Source organism: Dipteris shenzhenensis, chromosome 25 (genome assembly GCF_047967505.1).
Source record: "Dipteris shenzhenensis isolate YYH24624 ecotype China chromosome 25, Dip_SZ_1.0, whole genome shotgun sequence".
In the NCBI taxonomy this organism is placed as follows: Eukaryota; Viridiplantae; Streptophyta; class Polypodiopsida; order Gleicheniales; family Dipteridaceae; genus Dipteris; species Dipteris shenzhenensis.
This window is the reverse complement of record NC_141620.1, coordinates 18,992,021-19,007,390: the sequence shown is the minus strand read 5'-3', so window position 1 is coordinate 19,007,390 and position 15,370 is coordinate 18,992,021. Positions and strand designations below refer to the sequence as shown.

The window sequence follows — 15,370 nt, the reverse complement described above, 5'->3', positions numbered from 1 at the left end:
GGTTTTTTGTCCTAGTTCTTTCTAAGGATGATTACAAAAATAACTTAAATATATTTTATACGGTATCATTTTGAACATCTCTAACAAAGTTGTTCATTTCCTAGAGTAAATAAAATCTCTTCATTTGCCATAAGAAAAAAATTGTTAAAAAATAAAATTGGAAAAAAAATCAAATAAGAAAACTCTAAATAAATCAGTAAAAGCCATATGTATAATATAACGTATGGGGAGAGGTGGCACACTTCCTCTCTCACTATTTATAAATGAGAAAGCATGCCCCTCTCTCATCAGTTTCTGTTTGAATTTCTTCTATATGCTTTTCAATCAGCTTTATTTTTTTATTTTCAATCAACATTGCTTTTTGCTTGGCTATTGAATTTATTTAACTCAATCTAGATGCTTGTAGATTACCTTTTTAAAATTTCTTGTATGCTCTTCTTGTGGGTATTGGTTAGCTAGTGCTAGATACCTATGGCACATTTAAAAAATATAAAACAATTGGGTAAATATTTTACAAAGGCATAGTAATGAATAGGTAAATTATTATCACATTTTAGAATTGAGAAAAAGGAATCAAATTTTGGAGATTGTTCTTCAAAAGTTCGAGTTGTGGATTAAGTACATAAAATCTGATCATTGTCCTAATTATCGATGAATTGAAATTGAATTTTTGTATTGACTTTTGTCTATGTTATTGTTGTTAGAGGTCAACATCTCTTGATGTCACCTACAGAGAGAGGGCCGTGATTGTGGGTATGCCCACCTAGTGAGTGAGGATAGCGCAGAGAGTGAGAGCATGTGTTGTGGGTTCGCTCGCCCCCCCTGTAGAGTAGTCTAGGTTTATGTGTAGGCGAGGAGTTGGCCAATTTGTTATAGGGGCTCTACCATGATATAGGGCCTTGAGGAGCCCCACTTGTAGGGTTGTAGGGTCGGCCCCCTAGGGCTGTGGGTCGGCCCATATAGGCAGGCTGGTCATGTGTTTTCATTACTTCATTCCGATGTCTAGCAGAGGAGCAAAATGTTGCACTTCAGGAGCAAGGTTGTGGAGCAATTCATCCACTCCCTTGTGCTCCAATTCTCGTGGTTGTTGAGCTGTCTGGTTGATCTCTGGAGCAACCTGTTTATTTAGAGGTTTTCCCCATATGTAGAGGGCTTATCTCTAGAGATCACTTGCAGTTCTCTTGTGCCTTTCTCTCCTTCCAATCATTTCCACTGCACTGCTCACATGGTTCAGAGCCACGATTGGCTTGAGACTTGAGGAGCGGAGGGAGTGTTGAGCCAACCCACAGAGAGGAGGATTAGGGTGATGTTTTGAGGTGTCTTTGAGGAGCGCATGCAAGAAGTGGGCTGTTCGGGTGACCAACAAAGGGGTGACTTTGAAGGGTGTTTTCAAATCAGAGAGGAAGTGTTATCGAGGGACGGATAGCGAGGTGTGAAGGTACATTGGGCTGCCAACCCCTTCATCCTCTTTCTCCATCCCTCTCCTTTCTTCACCTTCAGTTCCCTTCTATCCCATCCACCTTCTCTTTCAATTCATTGTCCTCTTCACTCAGACATGGCGACTTCGTTCAAGATGGCAGAGAACAAGACTAGAATTCCGGTGTTGCCCACGTTCCCAGTTGACCGACAGTTGGATGGGCTCAATTACAACGTCTGGGGGGTGATGACGGACTCTGTATTACAGTCATATGATTTGGCAGATTTCATCCTTATAGGTGTTGCTCGACCAAATCCCCTGGTGAAGGAGGTCGAGACCCTGTCTAGTTTAGGACCAATTTGCTCCTTTAACTTCTTGATCTTGTCTAGTTTAGGACCAATTGGTTAGATTATGAAGAAGTGGAGCTTGGCAACCTAGAGTAGGAGGTCGAGACCCTATCTCAGCTCTGGGACCATGTCACAGTAAATTCATTTATATTTCTTAACTGTACTTCTCAAGTGATTAATCACGTAAAGCACATGACCGTGGCCAAAAGTATATGGGAGCATTTGGCATCCATTTATAACCGAACCTCTCCCATGAAGAGGGTTTCACTAGAGAAAAGATGAAGTTGTTGGATCCCAAGAAGTCTTCATCAATGCGGGACCACATCAACAAGTTACAGGAACTTCAGAAAAGGACATGGCCATAGTTCTTATGTCCCAGTTATCCTCTCAGTACAAGGCATTCTATTGATCCTTGATCACCAATGGTACGGTAAATGAGTTGACCTGGGAGAAATTGGTCCCCATGGTGCTTGACCGAGAGGAGCACTTCATCAATCGTACCTATGACAATCAGCCTAAGGCTTTGACAACCGATCAGAAAGGCAGAAAGCAATTGACAGCTAAGGAACGAGAAGCTCTCAAGGCGTCCCGTACATGTAACCGATATAGCCCGAAAGGTCATTAGTGGCGTCAGTGTCCCCAAGGAAACGTTGAGGGGTCCAATAACCAATTGGCCAGTAGTGTCTACGACCACGTATACTCCAGCTTTTTAGTAGCACTAGGCAGGCGCTGCCAACAAGCTCTCTAAATCCAAATGGAGGATTGCTTGCTTGTTTGTGGCAGCAAGACTTGCCGATCAGGTGCACCAAGCAAGGAGTCATTTATCAAGGCAGGCTTTCAAGCAGGACCTCGAGCCACGAGTTGTTCCTGTTGGTTGCAGCTATTGTTTGATACTGTTAGAGATCTCGATGGGTCAGTAGATTACCAATGCGGGAACCCAGACATAGTTGATTGATCCTTGTGAGCTGTTATATGCCCGTTGTCATTGGAGCACTGAAGTTCATCGATCTAGTGACAATGTACCACTTTGGAGTTGAGAGGGGGCTATCAGATGCCCATGCGAGGAAGCAGACCTTGCACTAGAGGCAGTATCAGTTGGATTATTGTTCCAGGATCCTCTGTTGGAGTCATGTACTAGGACAAGCAGTTGGATTGTTGTTTGAGATGACGCAATGTGTTAGTACCAAACTAGAGGAGCGTTCCTAGCACCAGTGGCTTGGAGGCAACAGTTCCAAGTTTCCAGTGATCATGTTGAGGCGGTTCGTGCCAAGAGGGGGCTTCTTCGATAGTACTTCTGGCAGTCTTTGTTAGAGGTCGACATCTCCCTCCTGATGTCACCTAGAGAGAGAGAGGGCCTTGCTTGTGGGTGTGCCCACCCAGTGAGTGAGGATAGCGTAGAGAGTGAGGGCTTGTGTTGTGGGTGTGACCGCCCCCCCTGTGAGGGTAGTCTAGGGCTGTGTAGGCGAGGCAGCCGCGGCCTTGGAGGCGCCTAGGATTGCAGGTCAGATCCTTGCTAATCAGGGCACCTCATAGACCCGATTGCGTGCTGTGTGAGCAGCCCCTGGAGGTGTTCTCTGTGGCACACCATAGAGGCAGTGTGGAGGCCTGTTTTGAGCAGCATATGGTCAGCCACCTAGGGCTGCTGCTGGCCCTCAGGTCAGCCTGTTTGTTGCAAGGGCTCAGCCCTGATACAGGGCCTTGAGGAGCCCCACTTGTAGAGCTGTTGGGTCGTTCCCCTAGGGCTGTGGGTCGTCCCATGGCAGGCTGGTCAGCCCTGCCCCTTGCTGGCTGACTAGGAGGCTGGGGGACTATTTATCGCCCCCGCCCCGCCACATGTTTTCATGAGTTCATTCTGGTGTCTGGCAGAGGAGCAGAGCCAGCCCAGTGTTGCACTTCAGGAGCAGGGTTGTGTAGCAATTCATCCACTCCCTTGTGCTCCAGTTCTCGGGGTTGTTGAGCTGTCTGGTTGAGCTCTGGAGCAGCCTGTTTGTTCAGAGATTTTTCCCCCAGGTGTAGCGGGGTTTTCTCCAGAGATCACTTGCAGTTCTCTTGTGCCTTTCTCTCCTTTCTCTGCTTCAGTGTGGTGTGTGTGAGGCGTGCTCTCTCTCTCTCTCTCTCTCTCTCTCTCTCTCTCTCTCTCTTCCGTTCATCTCTGCTGCACTTCTCACAATTGTGTGTCCAGGCGAGCAGAAATTATTATATATTAGCACAATTAAATAGATGGATATGAATGAACCTGACATGATAACTTCGTAAAGTAAGGCTTATAAAGTAATGGAAGGATACTCATGCAATACTATGTATGTACAATAATTTGTGCATGGAATTTGTAAAAAACTCTCTTTCAAATCAAAATGAAGGTATTGCCACTTAGAATAGGAGGGGATGAGGAGAAATTGAAAAGCAACATGAAGAACATTCCCATCCACACAGAGCACTATCAACAAATAAAGAGATCAAGAGACTTTTTTTTCGCCTGCATTCCACTGAACAGTTGCAGGGCTGCCTTGCCATGCCCATTCTGAGCACAACCAGCAATTATGTCACCCAGGAGACCACATTCCTCTGTGGCATCTATGTGAACACTGTCCTTGTATCATCTAGGTTCACGCACTTGCCATACATATTGATGAGGGCATTCCCCACAATAACATCTGACTCCCATCCATTGCCAGCAACAGTAGCATGGGTCACAAGACCCTCCTCTAGGGCTGCCATATAAGCGCAAGCATCCACAATGCAGATGAAGGTGATCTTGTTTGACACGAGACCTTCAACCTGCATTTGGCCAAACAGTTGCAGAGATTACATGCCATGCCCATTATAGGCACACGCAGAAATCTTTTTTCACCTGCATTCCACTGAACAGTTGCAGGGCTGCCTTGCCATTGCCCACTGAGCACAACCAGCAATAATGTCCCTCCAGGAGACCACATTCCACTGTGGCATCTCTGTGAACACTGCCCTTGCATCATCTAGGTTCACCTACTTGCCATACATATTGACGAGGGCATTCTCCACAATAACATCTGACTCCCATCCATTGCCACAGTAGCATGGGTCACACGTCCCTCTTCTAGGGCAAGCATCCACAACGCAGATGAAGGTGATCTTGTCTGGCACGAGACCTTCAACCTGCATTTGGCCAAACAGTTGCAGAGATTCTTTGCCATGCCCATCATGGGCATATGCAGCAATCAGGGCACTCCAGGAGATAGCAACTCTGCAACAAACACCACTGTCGCATCCTCTATGCTCCTACATTTGCCAAACATATTGATGCCAACAACAGTGCATGAATTACTCTGCCCTCTTCTAAGGCTCTCAGACTAGTGCATGCATCCACAATGCAGATGAAGGTGATCATGTCTAGTGCAATACCTTTAGCCTGCATTTGACCAAACAGTTGTATGCTTGCCATGCCCTTTCTGGATGCATGCAGCTATCATCGCACTATAGGGGATACAATTCTGCTGTAGCATCTCAGCAAGAACTGCCCTTGCATCATCTAAGCTCCCACATTTCCCATAGATATTGATGAGGGGCTGTCCCAAGGACAAAATCCAATCGTTTCTGGACAACAGCCAAGGTAATTAAGGGCTTGTAGTCTGGTCCCCACACCTCTGCCAAAGCATATTCAGGGCAGATTCTCCTCTTCCAAAACTTAATCACACTGTCACACCCTGACAATGTCTCTAAACTTCATGACCCTATCTGGCCTACTCCTTGTCTTTCATAAAATTCACGCCACAGCTCCTGTACTATCTCCCTCAAGTCTTGAATTATCTCCACCCTCTCCTTAAGGCAGCAGTTTCTAGCCAGACTGATGTTGCCATACAGAGCATGTCCACAGATCATTGCACCCCATGCCCTTGCATCATCAAGGCTTTCACACTTGCCATACATGCTGATGACAGCATTTTCCACAAATCTGACTCCCCTCCGTTGCAGCAACAGTAGCATGGATCACTCAATCCTCTGCTAGGGCAGTCACTATGGCTTACAAATCCATAAGGCAAAGAGTAGCAATGCCTCATGCAGCAATCAGGGCACTCCAGGAAATCACATCTCGCTGTAGCAACTCTGCAACAAACACCACCATCACATCCTCTATGCTGCAGCATTTGCCATACATATTGATGAGAGCATTCCACACAACAATATCCAACTCCCATCCGTTGCCAATAACAGTAGCATGGATTACTCTACCCTCTTCTAAGGCTCCCATGCATTGGAATATGAGTCTATCTGGCTTCATGCCACTATGTTGCGTTTTCTCGAAAAGTTCAAGAGCAAGAACAGCATGCCCATGTTCAGTGCATCCTGCAATCAAAGCACCCCATGACACTACATCCTGATAGGTCAGTTCATAAAATTCTCTGTGCCAAGTTGCAGGGCTGCCTTGCCATGCCCATGCTGAGCACAACCAGCAATCATCGCACTTCAGGAGACCACATCCCACTGTGGCATCTCTGTAAACACTGCCCTTGGATCATCTAGTTTCACGCACTTGGCATACATATTGATGAGGGCATTCCCCACAATAACATCTGACTCCCATCCATTGCCAGCAACAGTAGCATGGGCCACACGACCCTCTTCTAGCGCAGTCACAATGGCTCACAAAATCCTTAAGGCAAACAGTAGCAAGGCCTCCTTGCCAATACACAGCAATCAGGGCACACCAAGAGATCACATCTAACTGTAGCAACTCTGCAACAAACACCACCATCACATCCTCCATGCTGCTGCATTTGCCATACATATTGATGAGAGCATTCCCCACGACAATATCCAACTCCCATCTGTTGCCAACAACAGTAGCATAGATTACTCTACCCTCTTCTAAGGCTCCCATGCATTGGAATATGAGTCTATCTGGCTTCATGCCACTGTTGTATTTTCCCAAAAAGCTCGAGCAAGAACAGCATGCACATGTTCAGTGCATCCTGCAATCAAAGCACCCCATGACACTACATCCGGATAGGTCAGTTCATAAAATTCTCTATGCGCCTGAGCAGTTGCAAGGCTGTCTTGCCATGCCCATTCTGAGCACAACCCGCAATCATCGCACTCCAGGAGACCACATCCGACTATGGCATCTCTGCAAACACTGCCCTTGCATCGTCTAGGTTCATGCACTTGGCACACATATTTACAAGGGCATTCCCCACACAGTAACCTATGAACCCCATCCATTGCCAGCAACAGTAGCATGGATCACACGACCCTCTTCTAGGGCTGCCATACAAGCACAAGCTTCCACAATGCAGATGAAGGTGATCATAGTTGCACGAAACGCCCGTTTCGTGGGTAGAAACGGAAAGGACGAAACGGAAACGGCGTTTCGTCAAGAAACGCCGTTTCGTAAACCCTGCTTTTTCCCTAAACCCTAAAAACGTGATTTCCGCCGCCTCTCTTCATCTTTCGCTGCCTCCCGCCCGTTCCACTCCTCTTGTGCATCCTTGCTGCTCTCTCCACCTTCTCTAAGCTCTCTCCATCCCTCCATCCTTTGCTCTTGGACCTCCATCCTTCTCTCTCCATCCTCTTCATCCTTTGCTCCATCTTCTCCATCCTGCAAGCTGCAACCTGCAACTTGGCAGCCTGCTCTCCAGACTCCATCCCTCCATCCTTCTTCTCTCCATCCTCTCTTTAATCTTACCTTCTACCTCTCCATCTTCCTCCTCTCCATCCTCCTTCACTTCTACCTCTGATCCTCCAGGCTCCTTCCACCTCTCCATCCTCTTTTACCTCTATCTCTCCATCCTCCTTCTACGGTCTACCTCCCATCCTTTCTCACTTGTGACCTCTCCATCCTCCTTCTCACCTCTCCATCCTCCTCAATGCCGAGAGATGCTTATTGGGTCCATGTCTCCCTCCTGGATAGTTATAAAGGAGGCGGTGGCTCCAAGAACTGGAGATGCAACTATTGAGGCATAAGCAAAACGGGGTCTGTCACACGGGTGAAGACCATCTAGCAGGTGTTCCCAGCAAGGATATAGGACCTTGTGAGTTCGTGCCTACTCCAGTGAAAGGTGGCCTAACAGAATGGAAGCGTGTGCCTATGGCAACCTTGGCTGCTAAAAGTGGAGGACAAGGGCTACAAGATGAAGAAGAGGCTACTGACACTAAGCCATTGGATGATGCCAGCACATTGGGTTCTGCAAAGAGAAGTAGAGGGGCATCAACTACATCGAACGCGGGTCCCAGTGCCACAAGAACACCCTTGCCACATGGATCAATTAGTGTGGATGCCAGTGCGGGGAAAAGAGGATCACTGCAAAGGTCTAGCATTCAAGCACGCTTGCAAAAGCAAGCAGTGAAGGAGGCCACTAGTGAGCTCACAAAGCTCTTCATACAGTGTGCAATATCCTTTCATGTGGCGAAGACTACACGATGGAGGAAGGCCATGAGAGCCGTAATCCGCATTGGGTATGAATGGGAAGGGCCTACATATGAGGCCTTGCGGACAAGAGAGCTAAGAAGAGAGAGGGAATGTGTGGAAGACCAAATGAAGCCCTTGAAAGAGACTTGGAAAAAATATGGATGCACACTCTTATGCGATGGATGGTCAGATGCACGCAAGAGGAATGTGTACAATATTTTAGTGTCTTCTTGCAAGGGAACCATGTTCTTGGGAGCCATAGATGCTTTCACTGCAGGTAGAGTGATTACAGGGCTGTATATTTGGGAACTTACGAGCGATGGATGGTCAGATGCACACTCTTATGCGATGGATGGTCAGATGCACGCAAGAGGAATGTGTATAATATTTTAGTGTCTTCTTGCAAGGGAACCATGTTCTTGGGAGCCATAGATGCTTCCACTGCACGTAGAGTGATTACAGGGCTGTATATTTGGGAACATTTACGAGTAGCCATTATGGAGATAGGTGTTGAGTATGTGGTGCAGGTGGTGACAGATAATGGCAGCAATTGTGTGTCAATGGGTGCCATGTTAGAAGATGAGTTCCCTAAGATTGTGTGGATACCCTGTGCCTCACATTGCCTGGATCTTTTGATCGAGGACCTAGGGAAGATACCTTGGATTGATGCCATCTTCTCGACAGGCCGCAGTATCGTGAAGTTTGTCACGAAGAGACCCAAAGTCCTCAGCATCTATCGGGCTTACAGTGACCTTGAGCTATTGAAACCTCCAACCACAAGGTTTGCTTACATGTTCATAGTGGTGGAGAGGCTTGTGCGAGTGCGCCACGGCTTGTTGCGCACGGTTGTGTCTCGAGAGTGGGGAGATTGGGATGATAGAGGCCAAGCAAAGTCTATCAAATTTTTTCGCATGATCATGGATGAGTCTTGGTGGAATCAGGCAGAGGCATTAATCAAATCGATTAATCCTATCTACACGATGCTTCACATCACGGACATGGAGGGAAGCACATTAGGACTCTTGTACGAGTTTATGGACAAGATTGGAGAGGCCCTCAATAGAAACACTTCCCTATCGCCTGATAAGTAAGACTTTTTACTTTTGTAATATGTATAATTATTGCAGTTACTAAATGGCAATTTTGTTATCATGAAGCCTGGAATTTTTAGATATATATTATGTATGTACTATTATCTATAGTCTATGAATTTTGCATGCATAATGCATTCTAATTTCTTGTGGCATGATTTAGGGTTGAGTCCATCCGTGCTATATGGAATAAGCGGTGGAATTGGTTCCACCGCCCAATCCATGCGGTGGCACATGTATTGCATCCGCTCTGGCACAGTCAAGAGCAATATGAGAATGACGAGTTGGAGGAGGGGATGCAACAGTATCTACAAAATTGGACGGGTGGTGACTTGGAGATGCAACGAAGAATGAAGGATGAACTTCTATTGTTCCGCAATCACAGCCTCTCCTTTGGTCGACCTACAACTAGGCTCCGAGAGACACAGTTGCAACCTGTCTCCTGGTGGGAGAAATATGGCAACTGTACTCCTACTTTGGTAAGAGTCTAAGAGACAAGTTCCAATGCCACTAGTTAGAGCTTAGTCGTTAAGTAATTTAAAGTTTTATCTACTACAAATATGTTTAAAGTTATCAAGTTCCTGATACTTATCTCGACTTAACTGGCTTATGGCAAAAACGCCTTGCTATACGTGTTCTCTCGCAGGACTGCAGTTCCGGTCCTTGTGAGAGGAACTGGAGCACTTGGGCCCTCTTTCACACAAAGAAGAGGAACAGATTGAGCACGGCTCAATTGGAGCGGTTGGTGTTTTGTCATTGCAACCTCCGTCTCCTTGAGTTCACCGCCAGCTGCCCCAAACCTCGCCAAGTGAATGTAGACAAGGTGGACGTGGAGAAGATGAAGGCCATACCAGATATCCCACTGGAGGAGTTGGACATATACACCATGTTGTATGAGGAGCTGTCAGCACCAGCACACCACACACGATCATACACTCAACCATCTGGAGATGGTGCTAGTACTTCAGTTGCACCCGATGGTCCTGATCCTGATGTTGATGATTCTTCTTCAGACAGTGACACAGATGCCTCAAGCTTATCTGAGGACGCAGAGAATGACGATGACGAGGAGTCCATGGATGATGCAGATGATCAATAGTCCTGCTGCTTTTTTTTATATCATCCATGGGTGCTTTTATTTTGAGTCTTGCATGACTCATGAGTCATGAGTCATGATCATGAAATTTGTGGATCATGAATCATGATCATCTATGGAGTTTGGACATTGGATACTTTCAAGTTTCAAGTTTCAACTTGTGTGCTAAGTTTAAACTTTAAAGTACTTCAAACTTCTAAATTTCAGATTCTTGTAATGCCAAACTTGTTAGTCATGACTCATGATACATGTTGATTTCAGATTATTGAAGCATCATTCAAGAATTTAGAATGATGAATCAGAGGCATGAATCATGAATGATGCATTGATGCTTGAAGGCTGAAGCTTCAGCCTTCAAGTATAGATAATTGTAATTTGTATTATGTATGATTTGCACTCTATTGATAATTATATTATGTATAAAAAATAAATTTTTATACATAAATTGTATTATATTGCCGTTTCTTCCGTTTCCGTTTCGGTGGGGCCTGGAAACTCCGTTTCTTCCGTTTCCGTTTCGGCTGGTAACTATGAAGGTGATCTTGTCTAGCATGAAACCTTCAACCTGCATTTGGCAAAACAATTGCAGACATTCCTTGCCAGGTCCATATGGGCACACACAGCAATCAGGGCACTCCAGGAGATCACATTTCGCTGTAGCAACTCTGCAACAAACACCGCCTTCACATCCTCAATGCTCCTGCATTCGCCATACATATTGATGAGAACATTCCCCGCAACAATATCCAACTCCCATCCGTTGCCAACAACAGTAGCATGGATTACTCTACCATCTTCTAAGGCTATCTGGCCTCATGACACTATGTTGCATTTTCTCAAAAATCGAGCAAGAACAGCATGCCCATGTTCAGTGCATCCTGCAATCAAAGCACCCCATGACACTACATACTAATAGGTCAGTTCAGAAAATTCTCTGTGCACCTCTTCTAAGCTGACACATTTGGCATACATGTCAACAAGGGCAGTACCCACCAAATCTGATCCCTACGCATGAATTATTATCAATTGATGTATCAGCTTACCCTGTCCTAATGCTCCTATACTGCCACATGCTTTTAAAGTACACAAAAGAAGTGCTTTTGTCTGGGTTTACTCCTAGTTTCATTGTCTCAAAAAGTACAAAAGCACGAATTCCATCCCTATGCTGAACATATCCTACTATAATCACACACCATGACACCACATTTCCAAAGACTAGATCTTTATATAGCATATTTTAAATAATATGTTCATGTATTAACCTGCCTTGTGACAGGGCTCCTATGCCACCGCACACTTTGAAGATGCATGAAAACATAAATTTGTAGCTTGTATCAGCTTTATGCTAAGGCCCACAACCAATTCTATGGTAGAGAAGGTTGAATATTAGAGGCATATTATGGGATGATGTGATCAAAGGGGATTCCTTCGAGTTGAAATATATAGGGGTCTGGCATCAGCCACAAAGGAGCATCAAGAGAGTCCCCTTATGACCAATGGAAGAAGTATCCTATGCTCTCTGCACTATGCAATCCTCAACCTTGCTTCTCCAAGGGGAACTCATTGTGGAAGTCTCTTTGGAATTCTTTTGAAGCTATTAGCAGTCAGATTGTTTTCATTGGCAAAGGGGCTTTTATGAATTTGGGCTCTATTCGTGTGTCAATTATATTCAAAGATAGCACCCTCAATGACAATGATTTTATTAAGGCCAGCCTTCTCTTCAAAAAGGACCTACAGTGGAGTGTGTCGGAGTAGTATTGGAGAACTCACATCTAGCTCGGGAAGTCTTCAACAAAGTTTGGAGTAGTCACGTGAAGGAGTCACCGCAATGTAATGTCAAGAGCTCACATCAAGTGTAGGGCAGCTCGCCCATGGGCCAGAATGCTTCAGGATTGTTGTGGACCTCTAGAGGCTGCATGCAAGCTTGCTTTCTAAAAAACAAGATGGACCTCTGGACTAGTAATACTCAAGAGGAAAGGGGGGTTCCACTCTGATTTACTAGAAAGAGTTTAGCCAGGTACGTGCTAGCCACTTACTCCCAATCCCCAATCCCATAAATGACATTGCAGAAGTCTGCACAAGTCTCAAAACAAGATAGAAAACTGCAAATAATAAATTCTTGAGGAAGAGGAGATTCACTCAAATTTTGAACAAAAGGATACCAAAGAAAATGTCAAGTCTCCTATGGTTGATTTTACACAAGGCTGTGTAGACCAATAGTAGGTAAAGGGGATGGCAAGTGCAAGAGATGTCCTATAGATGCCCAATTTCTGGTGAAGATATCGCCACTCTTACATATGCTTTTACTCAGCCAATTATGCATGCTAGACACCCACCCTAGGCAGACCTTTTGGCCAACTTTCACATTTACATTGAGTATATTCCAAGATTGTGATCTAGGTATGCGGCTCTTTTTAAAATGAACAATCTCCTTTATTTTCCTCATCCAATTCGTTCTGAACTGATCTCTTATATAGACTACCTAAACAAGACTTATCAATTACTCAATGCAACTTGCTACTCACATCGGATGAGAAGTAATGTAGATAAGATGGTAGTTCCTTTGTCCAAATGAAAGCAAGGAAAAGAGGTTTTAGCTCAAGCCTTGGCCAACAGTAGATGAGACTAAGAGCTTATGACTCTACAAGGATTATGGAACCACCAGAAGTTCTCACGGGCATGCTCTGCAAAGTCTTCCAGGAAGAGGAGGGGCGGTCGTACACGTAGACAACGGTGTACCCATAAGGGTTCCGTGGCTCTGCAAGGACAAATAGCTTGTCAAGGCCAGATGTGACCGCAGCCATATGAAAATCCGTACACCAAGGGAAGCGGTCCTCGACCGTATACCAGCTATGGGTGAGGACGTTGTACTCCATAAGGGCAATCTTCTGGTCAGTATCCGTTTGAAAAATGTATGGGCAGAGTACGTGAGGCCCAATGGCAGCGCAGCCTGTGATCAGATCGAAGAAGTCATCGCCTTCCTCAGCTTCCCCGTTTTTCTTCCACACGCGCTCAATAGGGTCAAACACCACTACCGTCGGCCGGTCCATGGTTTCCACTAACTCCCCAATCACATATAGCTTGCCCTCCACCACACAGGACACAAACATACCTGTACATTCTGGCATCGTAGGCATATCCAGCCACTGGTCCTCGTCTGGATCATAAATTTGTGCCATGTCCCATTTCCTGTCATCAAATCCACTGACAACGTAGATCCTACCTCCGATTTCGTGACAAGCAATTGCAATTACCTTTTCCCAGTGACCGTCCCCTTGGTCGTCGTCTCCAACTGCATTTTCTTCCTCGTAAGGCATGGGGGCCGCCATTGCCCATTCATTTGTCCTTAACTTGTAAATGTGCAATCGCTGGCCTTGCAATATGTACAGCTTACTATCTCTGAAGACGCAGGAGGGACGTTTGAATTGCGTTGGTGGCAGTTGCGCGGGCATGGGCCTCCACTTGAGGGCTTCAAAGTCGTACATGAACCCCAGCCACCTGCTCCCCTCCCCCTCCGGCTGCCATAAAGCAAAGGCATCAGTTGTTCTCCCCCAAGCAAAGGCATCAGTTTTTCCGAAAACCAAGAGAATCAAGAAAGTCTTACATGCATTCCTCCCACGATGCAGAGCCATGGCTGGGAGAGACCCTCCTGGATGCGATAGTCCCAGGGAGCAGAGGATGAGAGAAGGGCACGCCACCGAGTGCAAACGCATTGAGCCCGAGCTCGATGAGGCCAAGAGAGGCGAGCGAGACAGATGAAGAGGACATCATCTGAGAGGAAATCGAAGAAGCTCATGACTACGTGCAAATGTAGGGCGAGAGAGAAGACGAGAGAAGCAGAGCTTGAGGATGCAAATGAAGAAGCTGGCGAAGCAGAACAAAATGGACTGTTTTTTTTTCAAATTTCAAATTATTACGCCGAATTTATATTAATCAGCTTCAAAATACCTATCAAAAATTTTAACAATAGCATTTCTTGTCTCCCATATGTCAAGTAAGACAACCCCTGGGATCTTACTTGCCAACCCTTCGGATCCAAGGCCAGCACGCTCCGAGCTCAGAAGGTAGCCCAAGTCGAGGGAGCCTCCACCTCAATCCTATGGCAAACTTCGCCATCAACCCTCCTCAATGAATGGCTGCCTCGATCGTTCTCGCCGTTGGATAGCATCACATGAGATGCCGTGTGGTTTCTACCACAATGTTGCACATCTGACACTCAAGATTGATCTGAACATGCTTGGCTAGCCTTCCTCTCACCGGGATCCATTCGAGCATGATCTTCCACAAGAGGAAGCTCACCTTTCCAATCTTACAATGCTTCCAGACATCTAGAAGCCTACTCCTCCACCAAGCAGGTGACCTTCTCATGCCCCATTTGCGATTGAGCTCCGAAACCCTTGAATTAGAGCACGATACAAAGATCTGGCCGGGATCTTTCTAAGGCGTGTCTTGCCAAGCATCCATTGATTCACCTTCCACCTTGTAGGTAGGAGATAATTGGTAGGTCAAGCGTCGGGCACCCTTTCCATTACTGCACGTGACAGGTCCCTCTCGCCATCATTCAAGGAGAGGTGTGATCGCAGCACTTTGAGCGGCTTCCATTCGATCGACTCTCTTCCAATCCCAAAGCTCCATCCACCATATAATGCCTTTTTGGAAAAGTCTTCTAGACCTAGGTAGATCATGCAACGCAAACAACTCCTGGCGGCCAAGATCCACCATACTCCCTTGGCCAAGCTTGCATCCCCTCCAAGGCCCTTGCACCCCTTCCACAACAAAAGTTTGATGCATTTCTTCCAAGCTAACACCAGGCCTACCACAAGAGATGAACCCATGATTCAAATAGAAAAGTCTGACATTAGTTTATCATACCACCACAAACCCGACCAAGAGCAGGTCCCTTTGCTCCTTCCTTGTTCGATCAAATATTTGACAACCTCCACCCATGGAGTTGTGCTTCCGAATAGCAACAATAACCATTTACACATTAATGAAGTGTTTCTAAGGCTGATGTCTGGAAGCCCAATACTACTC

The 15,370-nt window shown here is 45.9% G+C and overlaps 2 protein-coding genes across 2 annotated transcripts; one reads left to right on the top strand and one right to left on the bottom strand.

Annotated features, from left to right (window-relative positions):
* The first annotated feature begins 1,555 nt into the window (after positions 1–1,555).
* On the top strand, positions 1,556–10,996 carry LOC147885553 (uncharacterized). The gene is made up of 5 exons (XM_087396144.1): positions 1,556–1,715; positions 8,211–8,356; positions 8,521–9,236; positions 9,404–9,476; positions 10,940–10,996. The coding sequence occupies exons 1-5, from the start codon at positions 1,556–1,558 to the stop codon at positions 10,994–10,996; spliced, it is 1,152 nt and encodes a 383-aa protein (XP_087252270.1).
* LOC147885552 (uncharacterized) lies at positions 10,836–14,167 on the bottom strand. Its single transcript, XM_087397063.1, has 3 exons — positions 13,941–14,167; positions 13,591–13,854; positions 10,836–11,036 (listed from the first exon to the last, which is right to left on the bottom strand). The coding sequence occupies exons 1-3, from the start codon at positions 14,130–14,132 to the stop codon at positions 11,028–11,030; spliced, it is 465 nt and encodes a 154-aa protein (XP_087253189.1). The 5' UTR covers positions 14,133–14,167; the 3' UTR covers positions 10,836–11,027.
* Positions 14,168–15,370: the final 1,203 nt, after the last annotated feature.

Coding starts and splice junctions, on each gene's coding strand:
- LOC147885552 (XM_087397063.1), bottom strand. CDS start 14,132: ATGAGCTTCTTCGATTTCCTCTCAGATGATGTCCTCTTCATCTGTCTC. Junction 13,855..13,940: donor GCATCGTGGGAGGAATGCAT/GTAAGACTTTCT, acceptor GCTTTATGGCAG/CCGGAGGGGGAGGGGAGCAG.
- LOC147885553 (XM_087396144.1), top strand. CDS start 1,556: ATGGCGACTTCGTTCAAGATGGCAGAGAACAAGACTAGAATTCCGGTG. Junction 1,716..8,210: donor GGCAGATTTCATCCTTATAG/GTGTTGCTCGAC, acceptor ATGAATGGGAAG/GGCCTACATATGAGGCCTTG. Junction 9,477..10,939: donor CAATCCATGCGGTGGCACAT/GTATTGCATCCG, acceptor ATTCCTTGCCAG/GTCCATATGGGCACACACAG.